Genomic DNA, 19975 nt, shown 5'->3' with positions numbered 1-19975 from the left:
GTGTATTTTCGTCACGTACAATAGTAAAATATCGTCAGCATAGCGGTAATATCTAATATATTTAAATGTATCCTGTTGTAAAATAGAAGTTTCAATTTGATTTAAAACAATATTAGATAATATTGGGGATAATGTGTTACCCATGGCTAAGCCATCATTCTGAGAGACGTAATGATTTTCAAATTGGAATACATTGGTTGTTAATCAGACCTCAAGTAATTGTAATAAAAAAAATCAGTTTCATAAGCAGATGCGCCATTTTGTAATAACCAGGATCGTGTACTATTGATAGTAAGTTCCAGTGGTATGTTTAACGGTGTAAAGTTGGAATTGTAAAGTAACACTGAGAGGTCCATACACAACTCCAACTTTAGTGTTAAATATAAATAGCGTATTTTTTAAATACTTAGTCTGTTTCTTTACAGGACAAGGCTCAAAAATGATGTTTAATATCTTCTAGCTTCTGAAGTGACTCTTTGCAATCCTGGTTCTAGAACGGACTGAAATATAGAAGATATGGATTCTAAACAAGACACAGTAGTTGTGGGTGCAAGGTGAATAGATTTTTTATTAAACATATAGCGAAAATTATCATATAATAATTAAAATCGTACATTATTTTTGATCATGACTTTCCTAACAAAACTTTTCCACAAAAGAGAGTATAACAGCCTTCCATCTTCAATGTACGCTTCAGCGACGATCTTCATCAACTTCACATAAAAATTGATGGCATAACGTTCCTCGATATTAACCTTTTTTTGTTTTGGTGATGTGCTAAAATACATATTCGTAGATGGACAAACACACATATGCTAACAAAAATGATAGCTTTTATATTAATAATTTTATACTTTCTCCAAGTTGAGGCATAACTTTTTATCACACTTCTTTGTTTTAACTGGAGAGAAAAGTTATATTGCTTTCCTAGATTCCCATACTTTTTACGAAGTTTTTTTGTCTTTATTTAATATATTTTAGGCGCCTATCATCAAAAGACGCCAAATCCATTATTATTTTTTTTTTCCGAAATTGAGTTATATATCACTTGTTATATGTTGGATCTAAACGAATTCCATGGAAACAGTATTTTGTTTAAAAGCTTAATATTTAATAGTAAAAAAAACTAGTTCAAATATGGGACTTTGTACGCGTGTATATGGAGTTTCACTGCACGTTTTGTGAGATTACTCGAAACTAAGCGAAATGTATGTGGCGAATTTTGATACTAGGCGCCTCATTTGAGCTGTAATATTTTTGTCCTAAAAATGCAAAATAAATCAATAAAAATCTAAGTAGATAATAAAATATCATATCCGTATCCTTCACATGTGTAGCACAGAACGGTGCATCACTATCTAGAATGAATATTTACCTCGTGCAGCGAAGTCCCTCATATAAGTTGTCTTCATTTTCTCCCGGCGAGATTTCATCAAAATGTACTCATCATTTTCATACTGAACAGAGAGAATACAATAACATATTATGAATATCTATAAGTAAGATTTATAGCAAGAAAAAAAGCTACTTTCATACCAGTGTACCATTATCCATGTCGGTCCCGGTGTTCCCCACAGAGGACATAAAATATGACCATATTATTCTTCCTTTACAGCTTTAAAATCAGACTAGCAACATTGAAATCTGTTTACAGGGCATGAGCTATTTATGATCATCCCTTGTAAACAGTTTTCAATGTTGCCAATCTGATGTTCAAGTTGTAAATAAAGAATAATATCATCATATTTTATGTCCACTGTGGGGGACGCCGGGACCGACATGGTTAAAGATAAATCTAACAGAACAAAATTTCTGTTACCTACATAATTGAGTTCCTCTGACTTACACAAATGTCCAAAGTAGAAAGTTTGACTCAGGGAACGGAATTAAGAAGAGGAAAATTGCTACGTTACAACTTTGTCGTCTGCACTTATTGTCTCTTGAAGATGATAATAATAAGAATAAGAATAAGAATAAGAATAAGAATAAGAATAAGAATAAGAATAAGAATAAGAATAAGAATAACAAGAAGAAGAAGAAGAAGAATTAAAAAAAAGATTATTTTCGATCACAATACAAGGACTAAAGCCGAGATTGTGCCTATTTTGGGAACACTAAATTTACATTTTAAAAAAGTTTCTCGCTACCTATGATTATTCTTGCTCTGTTGAGATAATATTGCAATATCCCATCATGTTAGTAAACAATACCCGTGCTTCAGCACAAGCACTGCCAAGCAGCCCACGGATGCAGTCTCCGAAGAAATACAAGGAGGACACGTAGAAATTCGAGAAGGATATGAAGAGTCAAAAAGAGGACCCCTTTAACCCCTCCTACGAAACTGGCTATAGAAATCAATACTGCAACTGGAGGTAGTAGCAGATTTTTACTATTTCCGGTTTCAATAGAGGAGTTTGAGCTGAGGTGGAAACTCGGTAAATCTATACCAAAAGTTTCTCGCTATCTATTACCATTTTTATTCTTTTGTGATCACTATTAAAACTACCTTTCATCACTTCATTTCTTCTAGCACCTGTTTCACGTACTCAGTTACAAACACTGATGGGTTATTTTCTTGAGTTAAATGAGCCAGACCTCTACCATGACTATCGGCATACACACTGATACATTTCCTTCCTTCAGCCTTACCTTTTCTCTTATTTTCAATTCTCAGTCTAGCATTTCCATCATTTAACACATCATCACTTTTAGTAACAGAGCTATTTCTGTTACAGAGCACACATTTACCACTTGTCACCTTGATAGCTTTTTGAACAGACACTTTCTTTCCTGAACTTGACTCTAACCCATTTTGCACTTGACTTACCTTTGTTTTCTTAGATGATATTTCATTGGACTCTTCACCGTTTAAAACCTGACAAGGATTTAAAGTCATATAGGTGAGAGATTGAGACGTAAACCGGAAGGAGGTACTTTTTTTTTTTTTTTCACAACTGATGACCACGCTGGTTTGCGGGATGCGACCACATCCACATTCCTTGTTAATACGTTACTTCCTGTATAACCTTCGTTAACTTTGCTAGTAAGTTGTTTTAGTCTATTGATACCATCAAAAGAGTGTTTATGATTTCTTCTTTTGACGCTAAGTCAGCTTATTACATGAAGAGCACACGTTTTCATGTTCCTCTTCAATTTCGCGTGCTTGATGAGTGGTGTGGACAGTTTGTTTTGATTTAGAGCTTGTTATTTCTGAGTGATTTCTTACCTTGAGGTCATATGTGGAACATAATGATTTACCCTATTACTTTTTTCGCACCTTTTACATAATATGTTAACCAAGTTTATTGTAGATTGATACTTGTGAGCGTCTCCTGCTTCAATATTTATAACCCTGCACTGATATATATACTGAATATATAAAAGAAATAATTTTAAACAGTCTTAGCACTTCACTACAGTCATCACATTGTTATGCATAACAATCTACACAACGAAATTTTTTCCATTTATTACATTATGTTCCTTGTTTTAAACTATTTATTAATTTCTGTTAAATTCTTGATTTTTTAATTTCTTTGATTTAGCTACTTACTTAAATCCGCCGTTTCGTTTAATTTGAAGAAGTAGCATTCTACGATTTACTGTGCCAAATGTAAACAAAGATTATTTTGCAATAAATGTCATATTCCAATTAAAATGGTTGTATCTTTCTTATTACCACACTAATTTTAATTCTATAAAATTTGCTTAAAAGTGCACGCTTTATACTACATAAAAATGTTATAATATCTTCTAACACCGTTATAGAGATTTTATGACGAATACATTAATTTCACTCAATGTACTCCTTATGAAATACACAACAGACTTTATTAGAGACACGTTTTTGCTTGTAGCTTGATTATTTCTTAACCATATTTTCGAACCGTTTAAACTAGTTGTAGTTTAAGCACTGTAATGTAATAAGAAAAATCTTGGTAATTACTAACACTGTCTTATATCACCGTTTTTATTTAGAAAAATCATCATGATTACTATGGGCAGAGTAATTCACATCTACTTTTCACCTTGTAGTTTCCTTATTTACCAATGGAAACCATCAAACTTTACATCAATATGCCTGAAATCTTAATGTATCAATTGATCACTACACATACGGTCTAAATCATTACATGCTTCCTGAATTTTTCTATTTGGAGGAGATTGCTAGACGATTATCTTGGAGTGATGGAGTCTGAAGTATATTACTATATAAGACTTCCGATACTTATGCATAGCATAGTTTGAAAGTTTGGAAAAGATAAAAGACTCTTAAATTTGGAAAGATACATGAGGAATTTGTTCAGTAAATAATAAAATGATTACCGACTAAGCATAGAGAGACTTGTATATAGCATTGTTTACATATATATGACTTATAATCTCGAAAGAAGTATACAAGGTAGTTGAATTTCAATTATTTTTACTTTCCTTTCTTTTTATTTTGCTTCCCTTTATCTAAGAACAGAAAAAGATAATTACTCAAATTACTTCCAACTGTTTATTTGATACATCTGAGAATGACTAACGAAGTATACTCAAATGGACAATCTACATGATACACAAATTCTTCATATACTATGATGTAAGAAGAAAGTTCTGTTAATCTATTTCTGTTCAGATATTTTTCTTATGAATTATAACACTGTAGCACTGTAATCTCTTTGAGAAGGTATATAGGTAAAAGAAAAATGCCTTGAAACATGTAATATAGTAATAAAACTCTCGAACCAATTCTCTAGTACTCTTGTAAAAGTTTGTATTACACTGCTGTAAATCCTAGTTCAAGTACATATCTGCTATGTCAGTTTCTCTACCCGATTGGGAAAATATAGTACAGTAAAGTAACTCCATCTGTCTATTAGTTTGCATATAGCTTTGAATGTATATTATATTTTCTTATAGTTTTCAAAGCTACATTAAAGACTCTTTCGTTATTATGTTAAACTTTAATTAACTGTTTAAATAAGGTATAGGTAACAATTCGTTTGAAAGTACTTACAGAGCTAATATGCGCCTGAGGATATCGTTCTTTTAATACGTCCTCGGGCAATCCAGTTGCCGATAATGGAATCATGGACGCCTTGTAAATCTTAATAGGATCAGGTTTCCTATGAAAGATAGGTAAGGTTTAATTATAAGAAGAATTAACTAATGAGTTTTCCTAAATCGGAACAAAATCACCCTTCAATAATTTTTAGCAAGTCTTGATTATAAATGCACACAGTACTTATTTCTCGTAACAAGTTTGTCTAGTCAAAGTCTGAAACTTAGTGGCTAATAACTCGGGACTTAAAGGTCTCTATTTGGCCAAATTTGAAATCTTTGTATTTAATATGCGTAGTAAATTTATAAAAGTCTAGCACTATTTTAATTTTGGTCAAGATCGAACAAGTTTCATGAATAGTGTTTCAGCAAAATGTTTTATTTTACTGAGTTCAAACCCAATTTCAATGGTCAGTAACTCGAAAAATAAATATCTGTACAATATTTCATAATAAGCTCGAATATGTACAAAATTCTTCGTCAACCAAGTTTTGTTGTAATCAGATGGATTTTATAGACATGATTTATTGAAATTTCTTCATTTCACTAAGTCCAAATCCAAACTTGGTGGTCAATAACTCAAGAATAAATGTTCTATCTATTATAATATTTCATGAACAGACTAAGCTACAGGAGCTCTAAACCATACCAAATTTTATCAAGATGGCGTTAGTATCGTCGATTGTGTATCACATATAATGAGGTTTCACTAAGTCGAACCCCATATTTCATGGCCAATAGCTCAGGAACCAAAAGTCTGCACACCAAAATATTTCATGTATATACTAAGCTTGCCATGTCCTATCAACATCCCAATTTTGATCAAGATCGAATAAGTTCAGTCAATTGTGTTTCAGTGAAATTCCTTGATTTCACCGAGTTCAAACCTGAATTCAGTGGCCACGAACTCAAAAACTAAAGTTCCGTAGGTCATAATATTTCATGCTATGCTCGAATGTGTACAAACTCGTCAATCTTTACCACCATACCAAGATTTGGTCAAGATTGGATGGGTTTTGTCAATCATTTCTTTATTTTACAAAGTCCAAACCCAAATTTGGTAGTCAATAACTCCAGGGCCAATGATTTATAACTTCACTAACTCGAACCCCAAATTCGATGTCGAATGACTAAGGAATCAAAGGCTTGCACACCAATTTCATATCATATGTGTACTAAGCTCGTGAATTTCCATCACAATCCCAACTTTGGTCAAGATCGGATGAGTTCGATCGATTGAGTACGACATATACTGTTTTAATATAATTCTTTTCAGATAAAAATCAAATTAAGGACGAAAATAAAACAGCCAATGTTTATTACCTAGCTGTAGGAATACATGTTGTATTATATTTAGACGGTTTGTCAATGAACATTGCTGTTTTAGTTGGCTGTAGCAAAACCTTTTGAAACAAACAAGCAAAATTGTACATAAATACAAGTCTAAGACGCTTGGCATGTTCAAAGCATGTGTAACTTCTTTTCTTGCTTTCGTTAGATAAGTTCGTTGTTTTATTTCAATTTTGTGTTACTTCTTTCCCTACTTTTCTTTAGTATCCAGACTATTTCTCCAGTATAAAGTTGTTTATACTTATATACCGTGTTTATTCGAGTAATTCATGCCCCCACTTTTTTTTTTTTTTTTATTATTATTATTAAGAAATCTAAAAGTTGGTGTGTAGTTTGTGCTCGAAAACTAGTTTACATAGATTTATGATGAAACTAAAATATGATAATCAGTGCAAAAATTATATTTATATGACTGAAACTTACAGTAATCATTGCTCCCTCCCTTAGAACTATAGTTTTCATCTGATTCAGTCACATTTTTCTCAATCTGTTACCAGAAAACGTTGTTCTCGTTGGCGTCCAGAGCATTGAGAATTCCAGGCTTCAAAGAACTTGTAATGAGTTGATTTAGCATGTCCCATTCCCTCACTATCCAGGAACACATCTGTTTAATCGATGAGAGTCTTACCTGTCAAGCTGGTGTCCAAACTATGTTTTCCTTCAGCAATCTATTGGTATACAACTCACTCATGTTGTTAAGACCAGTGCAGAAAACGGCCAAATTTAGTTTCACTTCAGATAGTTCTTCTCGGGATTGACTCATTCTTAACCTTATGTTCACGAATTCCAAGAATTCCTCAAACAGAATTGTACTAACATATCACTGAGAATGGGAATTTTTTCTCGAATTCATGATAACTCAGTTAAAATTTTGTTTTTTAAAAGTATTGTTTAAAAATTCAAGTGCGTGAATTACTCGTATAAATATGGTGTACGGCTAGACAACCTACTTTCGTAACATTTATGAATTCTCGACTCAATCACTTCTGTAAATGACGGAGAGGATGTAATTCAAGAACTGCGATGGAAGAAAAGAATGGATGATGAAACTCAAACACAATTACTAAAAATTAAGAATACGCGTCCGAATCTGTTGTCAACAATTGCATGCTAGTTATATTGTGTATTGAGTAGAAGTGCCCAAAATTTTGTTTCTACTCGTGCTAAATGTAAAGTACCATATAGTGTTATATTTTTTTGTATTGTAAATGTGTGTGTGTGGATAATGTGGTGAGATTTTGATTTTAATCTCATAAATAAAATAGAATACGTAATTTAAAAAAAAAATATTTCACGTCTTGCAGTACACGTTAGCTTTCATTTAACTATTGTTTAACAACATACATGGAGATAGTTTTGTGTAGAAATAATTTACGCAATAATTATTTTAAATTTAAGCAATAATTATTAACAATATCTGAAAATGAATAGTGAGTGAATATTAAAGCGATAAAAGTGAAAGCATACTTATAAAATAGAGGAAAATATTTTGTAATGATTCAAGTATTTAAGAAACATTTAGAATTAGAATACACATACAAGTAGTTTTCTATTGTATTCAGAAATGGTACTTTTTAGTTACTAGATGTATGAATTTGGATTTGGCCGGCATTGGAAGTGTCACTGCTCATCTCAGTGACCCCGAAAACTATGGATTTGACACTAATATCGATCATTTTCGATCATTTTTAAGTCTCTTTCCCCTCCTCCTCTTGTCAAAGTTGCATCGTCAAAGTGAAATCATAAAAACAATCTCAGGCCCTTACCTCATCTATGTTGAAAATTTGGTAGAGATCGGTCGGGTTGCTCACGAGTTATTAACTTTTATTAATTTTTTTATAGTTCTCCCTCCCCAACTTCTAAGTTGCAATAGGACACATACTAATTCTTAAATGAAGACTTGACCCAACTACGGTAGATCCCATAGTTTTGGAGTTATAAATCTTCAAAGTCCATTTTTTCATGTTTTCATGTGCACCCAGGTTGGTCTATACCTTTTGTCCTGTCTTGGTGTCAGGAATCACCTCCCAAACATTGTCGATGTTGTTTTAAAATATCATATCTATTTCATATCTATATCATATCTACCATAGGTATCAACATAAACCTGTATAGTTATTACCGTGATATACCTAAGTATAAATATACAGTACACTTCCTCTAAAACACAAAATATATCGTATATGTTTACTATTCCCATATTGCTAAGCTATAGCTAGGGCTATAACTAGCAGCAAATATTAAGTGGAAGAACGAGTGTACTTTGGGGGATTCACCTATCTTTTAGGTCACTGTTCAGCATAACTAATTCAGAATGCTGTGCTCTTACCATCCTAAATCAGTTTCGATTTTATTTTACTCAAACTGAGCAGAATTTCGTCTAAAACGTTGCAATTGAAGTTCTTAAATGCTCTAAATATACAAACACACCTAAAGAAACGTCACATTATATCATAAACTACCACTAAATTATTTGTAATGTTCTTTCATACCATTGAACACTACATCAGTGTGCCGGTACTTACTCTTTCTTGTCAACACTTTTGAAGCCGTGGAAGACATAATCACGCATATAAGTACTATTCATCGCCATGATGCTCTGTTAAAAATAATCAACTTCAACAAGCTGCGAAGTCACAGGAAACTGAAATAAAAATAACTTGAATTAGTGTTTAAGATGTGAAGCATTACTTCTTCAACATAAAGTTATAATGTTTTGTAACAATAGTAGGATATGAAGCAATTTTATTAGCTTTCTACTTATATATATATATATATATATATATATATATATATATATATATAGATAGATAGATAGATAGATAGATAGATAGATAGATAGATAGATAATCGAAAAAAAAGGAATTTCAAATCGGCAATAGAAAATGAATTACTTACCAGAAGATAATGATAACATAATTACAACATTAAAACGTGCACTATGAGTATTTTCCTAAAACACTTCATGAGATAGAGAAGAAAGAATTAAGGAGAAAAAGTTCTGTTGGAATACTGGATCAGATATCACAAGATAAATTTACCACGTGCAATGGCAGCTTTAGCGGGTAGGCCGGGTAGACATGGACCTAGTCAAAAATTTTGAAAAATATATAAACGCTGAAAGATACAATAACGAGTAAATATATTGTAATGTTTACGGGTAGAGTCAAATAATGGACAGGGCGAGATTTATCCCTTCACCAATTTTTATTACAAAATTAAGTCTTTTGTCTACAAAAGTTTTAATAACAAAGTTTCTCTATAATGACCAAGGTTTGTAGGTTATAATGTTCTTTACGGGTAACCCCTTAGCTTCATAGCAGCCTCCAGTGTTTTCAAGGATTCGGTTCTAGGAAATCTCAGCTCGTAGCAGCCTTAACGAGGTAAGGTACTGTTTAAGGTGAACCCCTTAGCTTCATAGCACCCTCTAGGGTCTAGTTGTGGTTAGGATAAACCATTAGATTCATAGCAGCCTCCAGGATTTAGGTTAGGTTACGATCAGTTGGTCGATTGATGCCAGGTTCCTCCGTGGTTGCGCTTTTATTTGTCCTTTTCGGGATCTTTCGTGAGGTCCGTCACCTTTCGGCTTCCTCCGGTGTCTTCTGTGTTGACTTCTCGTCTGCTTCATTGTTTGTAATCAATAACATGTGTTGTATTAACATGTGCTTTTGTCGTGATGTGGGAATCCTTACACCCCCCACACTGGAAAAAAAAATAATCTGCAAGATTATTTTTTAGAAAAATGCATAATTGTTATTAATGAAAGTTATTTGCACCACAACACTGATACCGTTGGAAACATTATAAAAGACACTATAAAACACTATTAACACTATGATACACTAGAAAATCACTATGAGAAAACTTGGTGTGATATATCTATATGTAGTGGTAATAACACTATGTTTCCGTCCCATCTAAGCAGGATGAAGGCAGTCACTATCATTTACCTCAGAGTGGGCAGAAGTGTCATCACTGTAATTAATAAATGTATTCCAGTTCATTAATGGTTAAAATTAGTATCTATATTTGTGTCGCATCCGGTATTTGTAGTCTGTATCGGTTGAGTCTCACTTTCGTAGTAGTAGGCGCCGGTGGCTTGAGTCTTTCTAATGGTAAAGATATGTTTAGCCAATTAGTTAAGTTTTTGTTTTGTATGATGGAACTTTCGGCCTACATAGTGCAACTAATTTAGATTTTAAAGTTTCATAAGACATCGTTCCGAATTGATTTTGTTTTTCAAGCTGCAACACGAGTTCTAATGCCGTGTCCTGGAAGTGTATAGGTAAAATTTCCTTCTTTTTAGCTGGTGACCATGATTGCATGGTTGCCATATGATCAAATAGCATGTAAAATCTGTCCGGGTCCTCATGTACGTGTCCTGAATATTTCGTCACATGAGGCATATTAAAAGATATATTAGATGCACCCTCTGTCATATGTGTATCATTTTCCCCTGACCTATATGTCTGTTTACCTGATCTAGTTTCCGGCATAAATCGCACTCGGGAAAGGTAAGAATAAAAGGAGGGATAGTGAGACTTAGATGGATTTTGATACTGACCTCATTAGTGTCTGCTAAAAAGTTAATAAAAAGAATGCCCAGTACAAAACTCCAGTGCCTATCACCATATTATGTTTACGGGTAGAGTCAAATAATGGACAGGGCGAGATTTATCCATTCACCAATTTTTATTACAAAATTAAGTCTTTTGTCTACAAAAGTTATAATAACAAATTTTCTCTATAATGATCAAGGTTTGCAGGTTATAATGTTCTGTACGGGTAACCCCTTAGCTTCATAGCAGCCTCCAGGGTTCTCAAGGATTCGGTTCTTGGAAGCAGCTTATAGCAGCCTTTGCGAGGTATGGTGCTGTTTAAGGTGATCCCCTTAGCTTCATAGCAGCCTCTAGGGTCTAGTTGTGGTTAGGATAAACCATTATATTCACAGCAGCCTCCAGGGTTTAGGATAGGTTACGATCAGTTGGTCGACTGATGCCAGATCCCTCCGTGGTTGCGCTTTTCTTTGTCCTCTTCGGGTCCTTTCGTGAGGTCCGTCACCTTTCGGCTTCCTCCGGTGTCTTCAGTGTTGACTTCTCGTCTGCTTCATTGTTTGTTATCAATAGCACGTGTTGTATTAACATGTGCTTTTGTCGTGATGTGGGGATTCTTACAATATTTTCCACTATTTATATTAATGGTAGATAATTATTTAAAAAATAGCATCAACACTACTGTAAAAAGTAATTTCCTACTGTCATTAATTAATTAAATGTGTATATGTATCCGTAAGCAAGGGAGCGGGCCTACCCAAAATTACAATCCTAAAGCCGCCCCTGACCACGTGTCATAAATAGACACAGTTTAACAAGAAGATAAAACAAATATCAGGAGAGGTAATCAATAGAAATGTAGTTAGAGTAAGGAAGTAACAAATTAAGATAATAATTCTTATATAATATAAGGAAAAAGTATTGGAAAATGAAAATTGGTAAAGAAATTAACAAAATATAATAAACAGTATTAAATATTTTACGTATTACTTAATTTATTATTTTTATATCATTTTAATGTTTAATAATAATTATTCATGTATTAGTTATTTTTATTATTTTCTTCAATCGTTTTTATAAGTAATAATTATTAAATACTATCATTATTTTAAATTAATATTATCTATGCTGTTACATTAAACAATAGAAGTGACTCATTATTGCCCAGGTAAACTATTATAGGAAGAAACGTGAAATTATTACAAATGCTTCTTTGTCATGAAGCAAGAGATAAGAAAAAAAATTTGAAACACTTATCCTAAAGAGGTAAAGAGGGGTTCAAGTTTTCTGCTATGAATTCAGCATCTTACAAATCCCTAAAGTTGAGGAGATGAAACTCCGGATGTAAACTTACCATTAAAAATAAAATAATATCTGTTTCATTTTTTTTTTTTTTTTTTTTTAATTATGCTTTTAAGTGGACAAGGAAAGACATTTATATAATAGCAAAATTTCCGTTTGATTAATCAGAAAATGTCAAATGTGAGGATTCGCTGGAGTTCAGATGTAACATTCACTATGTAGACTCTTAATTAAAACATAACAGAATAACTGTTTCCGTTATAGATGCGTTAAAATATCAAATGATTTTTGACCAAGTGGATACTTTGAAATATCTAGAATCAGTATTAAGAGACGAAACCATATTCAAGAAGAAATTAAATGTCGGCTAAAAGCAGGGAGTTCGTGTTATTATTCAGTTCAAAATATCTTGTCGTCGCGAATTCTATCGAGAAATTTGAAGCTTAAAACATAAAACTATAATCATGCCTGTTGTTCTGTATGGTTCAGAAAGATGGTTGCTTAGTCTAAGGGAAGAACGCAGACTGAAAGTATTTGAGAACAAGATCCTGATACGCATATTGGGACCCAAGAGGAACGGGAATGAGAAATGGCGGAAACTCCATAACGAGGAACTCCATTATTTATACCCTTTACCAAACATTGTTAGAGTTATCAAGTCTGAGAGGCTCAGGTGGGCAAGTCATGTAACCAGAATGGAAGAAACTAGAATGCTTTCAAAGTCATAACTGGAAGTCCAATTGGAAAACGATCATTAGGAAGACCTGGGCGCAGATAAGAGAACACTCGCAGATATATAAGTAGAATGTCGGCTTAACGTCGGCTTGGTGCCCAAGATTGGACAGGAACTGGTTCGGTTCGGCAACAGAGACTGTGTTCCACAGCTTTACACGTCTGAAGCTTCTTAGTTCGCTTTAATCTGTTTTTTCCCTTATTATTTACTTTGTTAAACTTTTTGTTAATTTCTTGATTAACTTCATCCTTCGTTTTTTTAATAGTTTTACCCTATTTTATTCAAAATGTATTATTTATATTTATTATTCCTTTGTTCTTCTGCACTCTCTGTACTCTTATCAACGTGCCCATTCCGTTAATTTTAACTTCACAGCTTGATAACTCTACCACTTAATCGTGTAATTCTGTAATTCATGTAATCATGTAATTCCAACATATTTTCTACCTGGGCGTTTGTCAGCTTTTCTTTCGTCTTTTATTTTTATTTCTTTCTACTTTCCCATCTTCCTGCCTGATGAAGCATTTAACGAAAAATCTTATACACTTTCAGTATTGTGATTATTTTCAGCATATATTGTAAGGATCCCCACTTTTCAGTGTGTATTATTTCTTCAAGCACATGTTACAACTGTAAAACAGTGCTATTGTTTATAAACATCAACACAAGCAGACGATACGCGGAAATAACAGGAAGACACAAAGTTGACACGGTGGAATCCGAAGATGATCGACTCGCATAGAAGCCATCCATAAAAAGGGACCTTGGTAAGACCAAATTATCAGTTGACCATTGATCACTTAACTTACAACACCCGCTCCTGAGGTCACATTGGACAAAGGAGTTTTCCTACCTTACATAATCTTCAGTAGCTGCATTGAGCGAAAGAGATTCCTAATCACAACCCACCTCCGGGGGTTGCTTTGGGCGAAGGAGGATCCTTATAAACCGTCTTCCATAGGTGTGGAGGTTCCTTTATAAAAACCCTGGGGGCTGCATTGGGCAAAAGGGTTACCCGTACATAACTAATTCCAACCTTTATCAACCGAAGCACTATATGTGTGCTAAGGATTAACACTGTAAACACTCATTTGTATTTTTCAAAGAAATTTTGTAATTATTCCATAGAGGATTATTTTTATAACAAAATTGGTGAAAGGCTAATCCAGAACTATTATTATTGACTACCAAATAGACATTTCAATATATAGAAATTATAATGATCATCAAATGAGCGTTGGTAAAATGCAAACATGAAAAGTAAAATCATAATCCAACACTCCCTATAGCATCGGTCACACCTTTTTCTCTGTGTGATATCAAGCTATGCGATACATGCCTGTGATGAACAATGTTCTATTCTACTGTACATTTCCTGGTCCAACTGATGTGGATCACCTTCAAATCTTTTATCTTCATTTCAAATAAAAATTAGACATGAAAACATCCTAAAGACTAAAGGTGAGATGAATCAGGATTACCCGGTGATGAACTGTTGACAGCGTGAAAGAGGATAATATTCCTCGTTAGAAGACTCTTGGTCTTGATTTCCCGTCTTAGAAATAAATTTGTGTTAATGTATTGATTGGCTTTTATTGACACAAGTTACTCCAATAGTTGGGTAAATAAAAATGTGTGATTAATGAAGAATTACCAAGTTTCCTTTGTTTGTTCAAGTTGAAATCTGTCACAAAACACTAACAAGAAAGCCATGATGAATGTGCTCTTTCTGGCGCTTCGTTAGGCAGTGAGAGGAAGCAAATGAAATATTAAAGCAAAGAACAATAATTGATAAGCATCAGACCTGATTTCTGAAATCCCTAGTCAAGTGATAGTGTTATTAGCTTATCAATACGACTGAAACCTATTAAATGCTATAAAAAAATTACGGAAATGTTAGAATTGCAACAAATAATATCAACTTTCTTGTTGACTTGAATACTGTTAAAACTTGTAATTCGAAATATCATTTTTATAAGAAACAATGTTGTGAGAATCGTTAAGGAGTATTCAGAAACAAATATAATTCTTTTTAAAAAGAGCTTCTAGTTTCTGTAACAGGTAGAGATTAAGATCTGTCATTCAAAGTATTTAGTTAAAATTGTAACTTTTATTCCATTACTACCTCCTTAGTTTTTATTGTATTATATTATAATATATTTTGTATACTGTGCGTGCTGAATAAAAAGTCAAGTTATTTATTTACCTTTACTTGAAAAATGCATATGAAATCACTGAAGGTTAAAACGTTTAACATAACGAACTACGGTAATTTCGAACACCTAAATGTTATTGGAAATTATCAAATTCCGCGTGTCCAATTATATTGAAACTTCATCAACAACTTGCAGAGATAGACAGTAATTATAGCAGAAACACCTTCATTATACGAATAAGTGCAAAAGTAGTTATTTTTTCGCATATGTTACATGGATCACAATGAGAGCAGAACTGCAAAGATGTTTGGCATTATCTGACAAATAGTCTCATGAAGAAAATACGTAACAAATCAGATTCTTGAATCTTGAGGCCGCACGAAGAATGTATGCAAACGCTTATAAATATAAATAATAATCTCATTAACAAGAAAATGACTATATCAATGAGAATTGAATCTAATAATAAGTTAATTATATTTGTGCGCGAAAGATAGAAACAATTGTATGCAGGTTGAATCAACCTTTTATATTTCCATCGAATAACTTAATAAAAGTTCATACTTGTAGGAATTGTTGAGCTAAACACTTTCTCATCAAGATGAGTTAATGGATAGAACTATACGTAATCGGCTTCGACTAGTACGAACATCAACATATATTTTATGACTTTTTGAATGAACCAGGTTTGGTTTTATCCCGCAGTTTCACGACCATCGCTCAGGGGAAGGATGACAAATATCGTTTAATGGTTTAACATTTTACAAATTTTCTCTTCAACAACACGCAATTTTTAATGGCATAACACTTTTGATTCTTTTATCAAGCTCAAGTGAATTAGCTGTAGGTGTTTTGTCCTCTTTTGCCTAATTCAAAAGTTTATACATGTCTCTGCCTTACATTTTTATCTCCTATAAAAACTATAAGTAAGTTCTTTTGTTAAATGATATAATTATGAATTAAGGACAGCAAGCTGAAATCCTACATAAGAAACTTGAATTCCAACCATTTATATTTATGACTTGACATTAAAATGTAAGCACAAAGGATATTAGTTTAACAGTAAATCTATCTCATCAGTGTGCTTTCTAATGAATCTTTTCTTTTAAAAGTACTTACATGGTATAAATTTGGTGTTTATCTTGAGGAAACTTTTTATGGTTGAATTAATACGTTATCTAACGCTGTAAATTTTGAAAATTCCTGGCCGAAAAAGTTTAGATCTGCATTTTAAGCAAATAAGATGGTAACTATGAAAGATTACTACAAAAATAATGAAATGACAATGGTTGCTTTTTGAACTGCTGATTATTGCTATATGTTGTAAATATGAATGAACATTTCATTTGATATTAACAAAATTGACAATATAGTTTGTATAAGAGATCAGAAATGCTGTCAATACTCGACCTTTAATTTGAAAAGTCGTTGTATAGATATTGCATTATCCTGAAACAAGGGCATTTAATCTCTAAGACGAGAAGATAGAAAACTTTTTTTTTTCCATTCGCGCAAGTTCGAGTGTTGAAACTAGAGGCGTACTCATTCCAATTTTTTCCTTCAACTTGTCCAACATACGAGTGAAATGAGCGGAGTAATCATCCTCAGCAATTTCGGGCGCGTAAAGAAGTTTTCTTTCCTGACAAAATCTAACTACATTTGCACTCTGATCTCTCATCTAGGATAGAATGTGTGTGTTTGATTGAAACATCATAAAAAAAATAACTATCATATAGTAAAATAACTTCAGAATAAAACTAACATTGCATATAACAATAAAAGACAGTTATTTATTTTGTAACAGATTTTGACAATGGAATTGGAGTATTTTGGAACGTTTTTGTTTATTTATGATACACACATATATACAGCGTACGAAATATGAAGAAATGTCTAAATTTTAATTGCTCGTAGCATAATAAATCACCATCCTCCGAAATATGAAGAATACAACATAACATAATGTAAGGTCAAAGTATACAGTATTCTCACTGAAAATTAAGAATTCAAGAAAAAGAAAAGAAAAAAAAAAAATATGGAGTTCTTTGAAATTGCAAGATACACTGTTATATACCTTGTTTACAAATATAGAAGTATAAAAGTATTATATTCCATTTTTTGTGTGATTTTTTGTAAATCCAGGTTTTAACATTTTCAACTTACAAAATAAATTATGAATAGTTTTTATCGTAAAGTGGTAAAGTGTTAAGTCACTTTCTGCTAAGCTCATGAAATCGCCTTATATTTCTTTCTTCTATTTTATAATTTTATTTATTCTGACTGTCGATTGTCTTTATTATAGTAACGAAATATGTCTATCACGAAAATTCTGCCAATTTTTCCAGTGCGGACTTCGTTAAAATCATTTTTTTTATCAGTTTACAATTAATTAACTAATTTAGAAAATTAAGTACATAATCTCTGCTACAAGCAACAATAGAAGAGATAGGTTTCTGAGAAATTGTACATAGAGTGAAAGGGAAATTTTAAAATAAGAAAGAGGGATTCCAAACAACTGATTCAATCCTGAGTCGTTATCATAAATAGATTTTGTAATAACTAACATTGTGGATTTCCTCAAGGTTTTGCCTTCCTTTCTGTCGCATTTTTCATATCACTAATTATTTCCTTATCAGTCCTGCTTCATTTAACATTGCCTCCTTTATTCTAAAGAGCATGATCATGTGACATTAAAACTACGATTGATATAAATGTTAATAGACTATTAACAATGTGTTTTCCTGGTTAGCAACACTGGAAGTAACAGAACATATCCGGCTTTCTACTTCCACCGCCAGAGAGAAGGAAGGAAGAAATTCTCATCTCAACAATAAGTGTAGAAAGCTGGATATGAAAGTGGTAACGTTTTAGTTCGTGTTCTCGAGATCCACTGAGTATAAAATTGTGATGACCAGTCTCGTAGTGTTAGACAGATTTGTTAGCTATTTTAGAGTTTAATGTCCTTTTCAGCATTGAATTTGCCTAAGACGAAAACCTGAAGTTTAACGTGGGACCCGAACCACACGAAGTCTATGCCATGTTTCATGTAGCTTCGGTGATGAACTGGACGCTATATACCAATTCAACCAACCAAACACAAGTTCTATAAAGATTAACCTTTTATAAAGCCATAACGTTACATATCCTAGCAAAGATAAGTAAATAAACAAACTGATAGTAGATATATGGAATGGAAAATTCGGATACTTTCACTCTGAAGTCCTAAAATCCTTCGGAAGGAAAAGGATACAGTTAATTATTAGTCTATATTATTGTAATATTTACAATTAAAAGGAAGAATTTGTTTTCCCTGGACTACGTTCTAAAGTCTTACATGGATATGTTATTAGTATGTGGTACTAATGTATGAAACCGAAAGTACTTATAGACCCAAATATTTAAATAAAAATTTGGATTGAAATATTATTGCGTAAATTATAATTATTAGTTTCCTCTGATTTTGTTCCCTTTTAGAGAAGAATAAAATACACTACAAAATAAAAATAAAATACATTTTACGATAGCAATATATGTTATGAATAGATGAATTTGAAAACAACAATCAATTCTCAACCCATTAGAGACAAAAGTTTTAATAAATCAAATGACATAGCTTTGTAAATAATAATAATAGCATGTTCTGCTGTGGCAAAATCACTCTTGGCGCCCTCCCTGCTGGTCTAGTGGCCAGCACGCATCGATTCTCGGTGGAAGAACTTCGAAAACTTTGAACATATTACGGTAGTTCGGGTTCCACTTCAAACTGTAGGTCTATATCTCATATAGCCTCGCTGCTGAAAAGGGACATTAAACTTCAATAAGCAAATAAACAGTCAGTCGTAGCAATGCTCTGCAAGTCCGGTAGAATACACATAAGAAAAAACTAAATTTTTTCTACGTGTTTTGTTTAAGAGTTCTGTTGAAACGTTCTGCGTAATTCATTTTATGAAGACACATGGTCAAAATGGAGGGCTCAAAATTGAAAAATTCGCAAGATATCATCATCTCTCTATGACACTGCTCCCGAGATATGGCTCTTTAAATCTCCTGAAATCCGAACTTTTTTGGTCAATATCTGGGTAAGAGTAAGAGTGATGCGAAAAATTCCATCACTTCTTTCAGATAGTTTTTGGTGTTCTATAGAATGGTGGACTCAAAATTGAAAAACTCGCAAATAACACACCCACCCACACATACAAACTCACAAACATAGAGAATTCAGTAACAAACTTTTTAAGTTCGTTGATAATTATATTTATAAAAGACAACATGTCAGTGTGTCACTCTAATTCCTAATAGCACACAGTTTCTCTAATAAATGTTGCTAACTACACTGCCTTCCCATCCGATGCTAATAGATGTCGATAGTGTACAAGCAATTTGCAGATTTAAAGTTATTGTGATGATTCAGTTGCAACTTCATTGTTTAAATTTAATTGTTTAAATATTGGATAACAGTCGTAACCATATTTAAATTTGAGCATTAATATTAGTGTATTTCTACACTAATATATTGTGATTATTTAAGTCTCATTACAAGTTCACACGGACTTTTTTTTAATTTAGTGAATAACTTAAAGATAAAGCGAGCCAGGTAGTATTTACAAAACGGTATTAAGTAAACAATAACTAACTGGTTCATACTAGCTTTGCTATCTTAAATACCTTAAACTAAAAATACAAATCGCTGAGCTAAGCAACGTTTATTTATAAAATAATAAAAGTGTAACAGTTTCGCCAACTGACTGAACATATTGGCTTCATCAGACACCTTAACAAACAAGAGGAAGTTGAATATAAATATGAGAGGATTCTAGTAGCTAGTTTTAAGCGCT

General features: G+C 32.7%; 1 protein-coding gene across 1 annotated transcript in view; it reads right to left on the bottom strand.

The window, feature by feature from the left end:
• LOC145681588 (uncharacterized) overlaps positions 1-16396 on the bottom strand; it is a 30502-nt gene extending 14106 nt beyond the window's left edge. The window contains exons 1-4 of the mRNA XM_081753215.1: positions 16260-16396; positions 8922-9040; positions 5003-5111; positions 1376-1457 (exon numbers count right to left, since the gene is read on the bottom strand). Of these exons, the coding sequence (XP_081609341.1) occupies positions 1376-1457; positions 5003-5111; positions 8922-8989 (259 nt within the window). The 5' untranslated portion in view covers positions 8990-9040; positions 16260-16396. The remainder of the gene's footprint in view (positions 1-1375; positions 1458-5002; positions 5112-8921; positions 9041-16259) is intronic.
• Positions 16397-19975: the final 3579 nt, after the last annotated feature.

This window comes from Thermobia domestica, chromosome 3 (genome assembly GCF_964235325.1).
Source record: "Thermobia domestica chromosome 3, izTheDome1.hap1.1, whole genome shotgun sequence".
Taxonomy (NCBI): Eukaryota; Metazoa; Arthropoda; class Insecta; order Zygentoma; family Lepismatidae; genus Thermobia; species Thermobia domestica.
The sequence above is the reverse complement of the archived record's forward strand: the minus strand, read 5'-3'. Positions and strand labels throughout refer to the sequence as shown.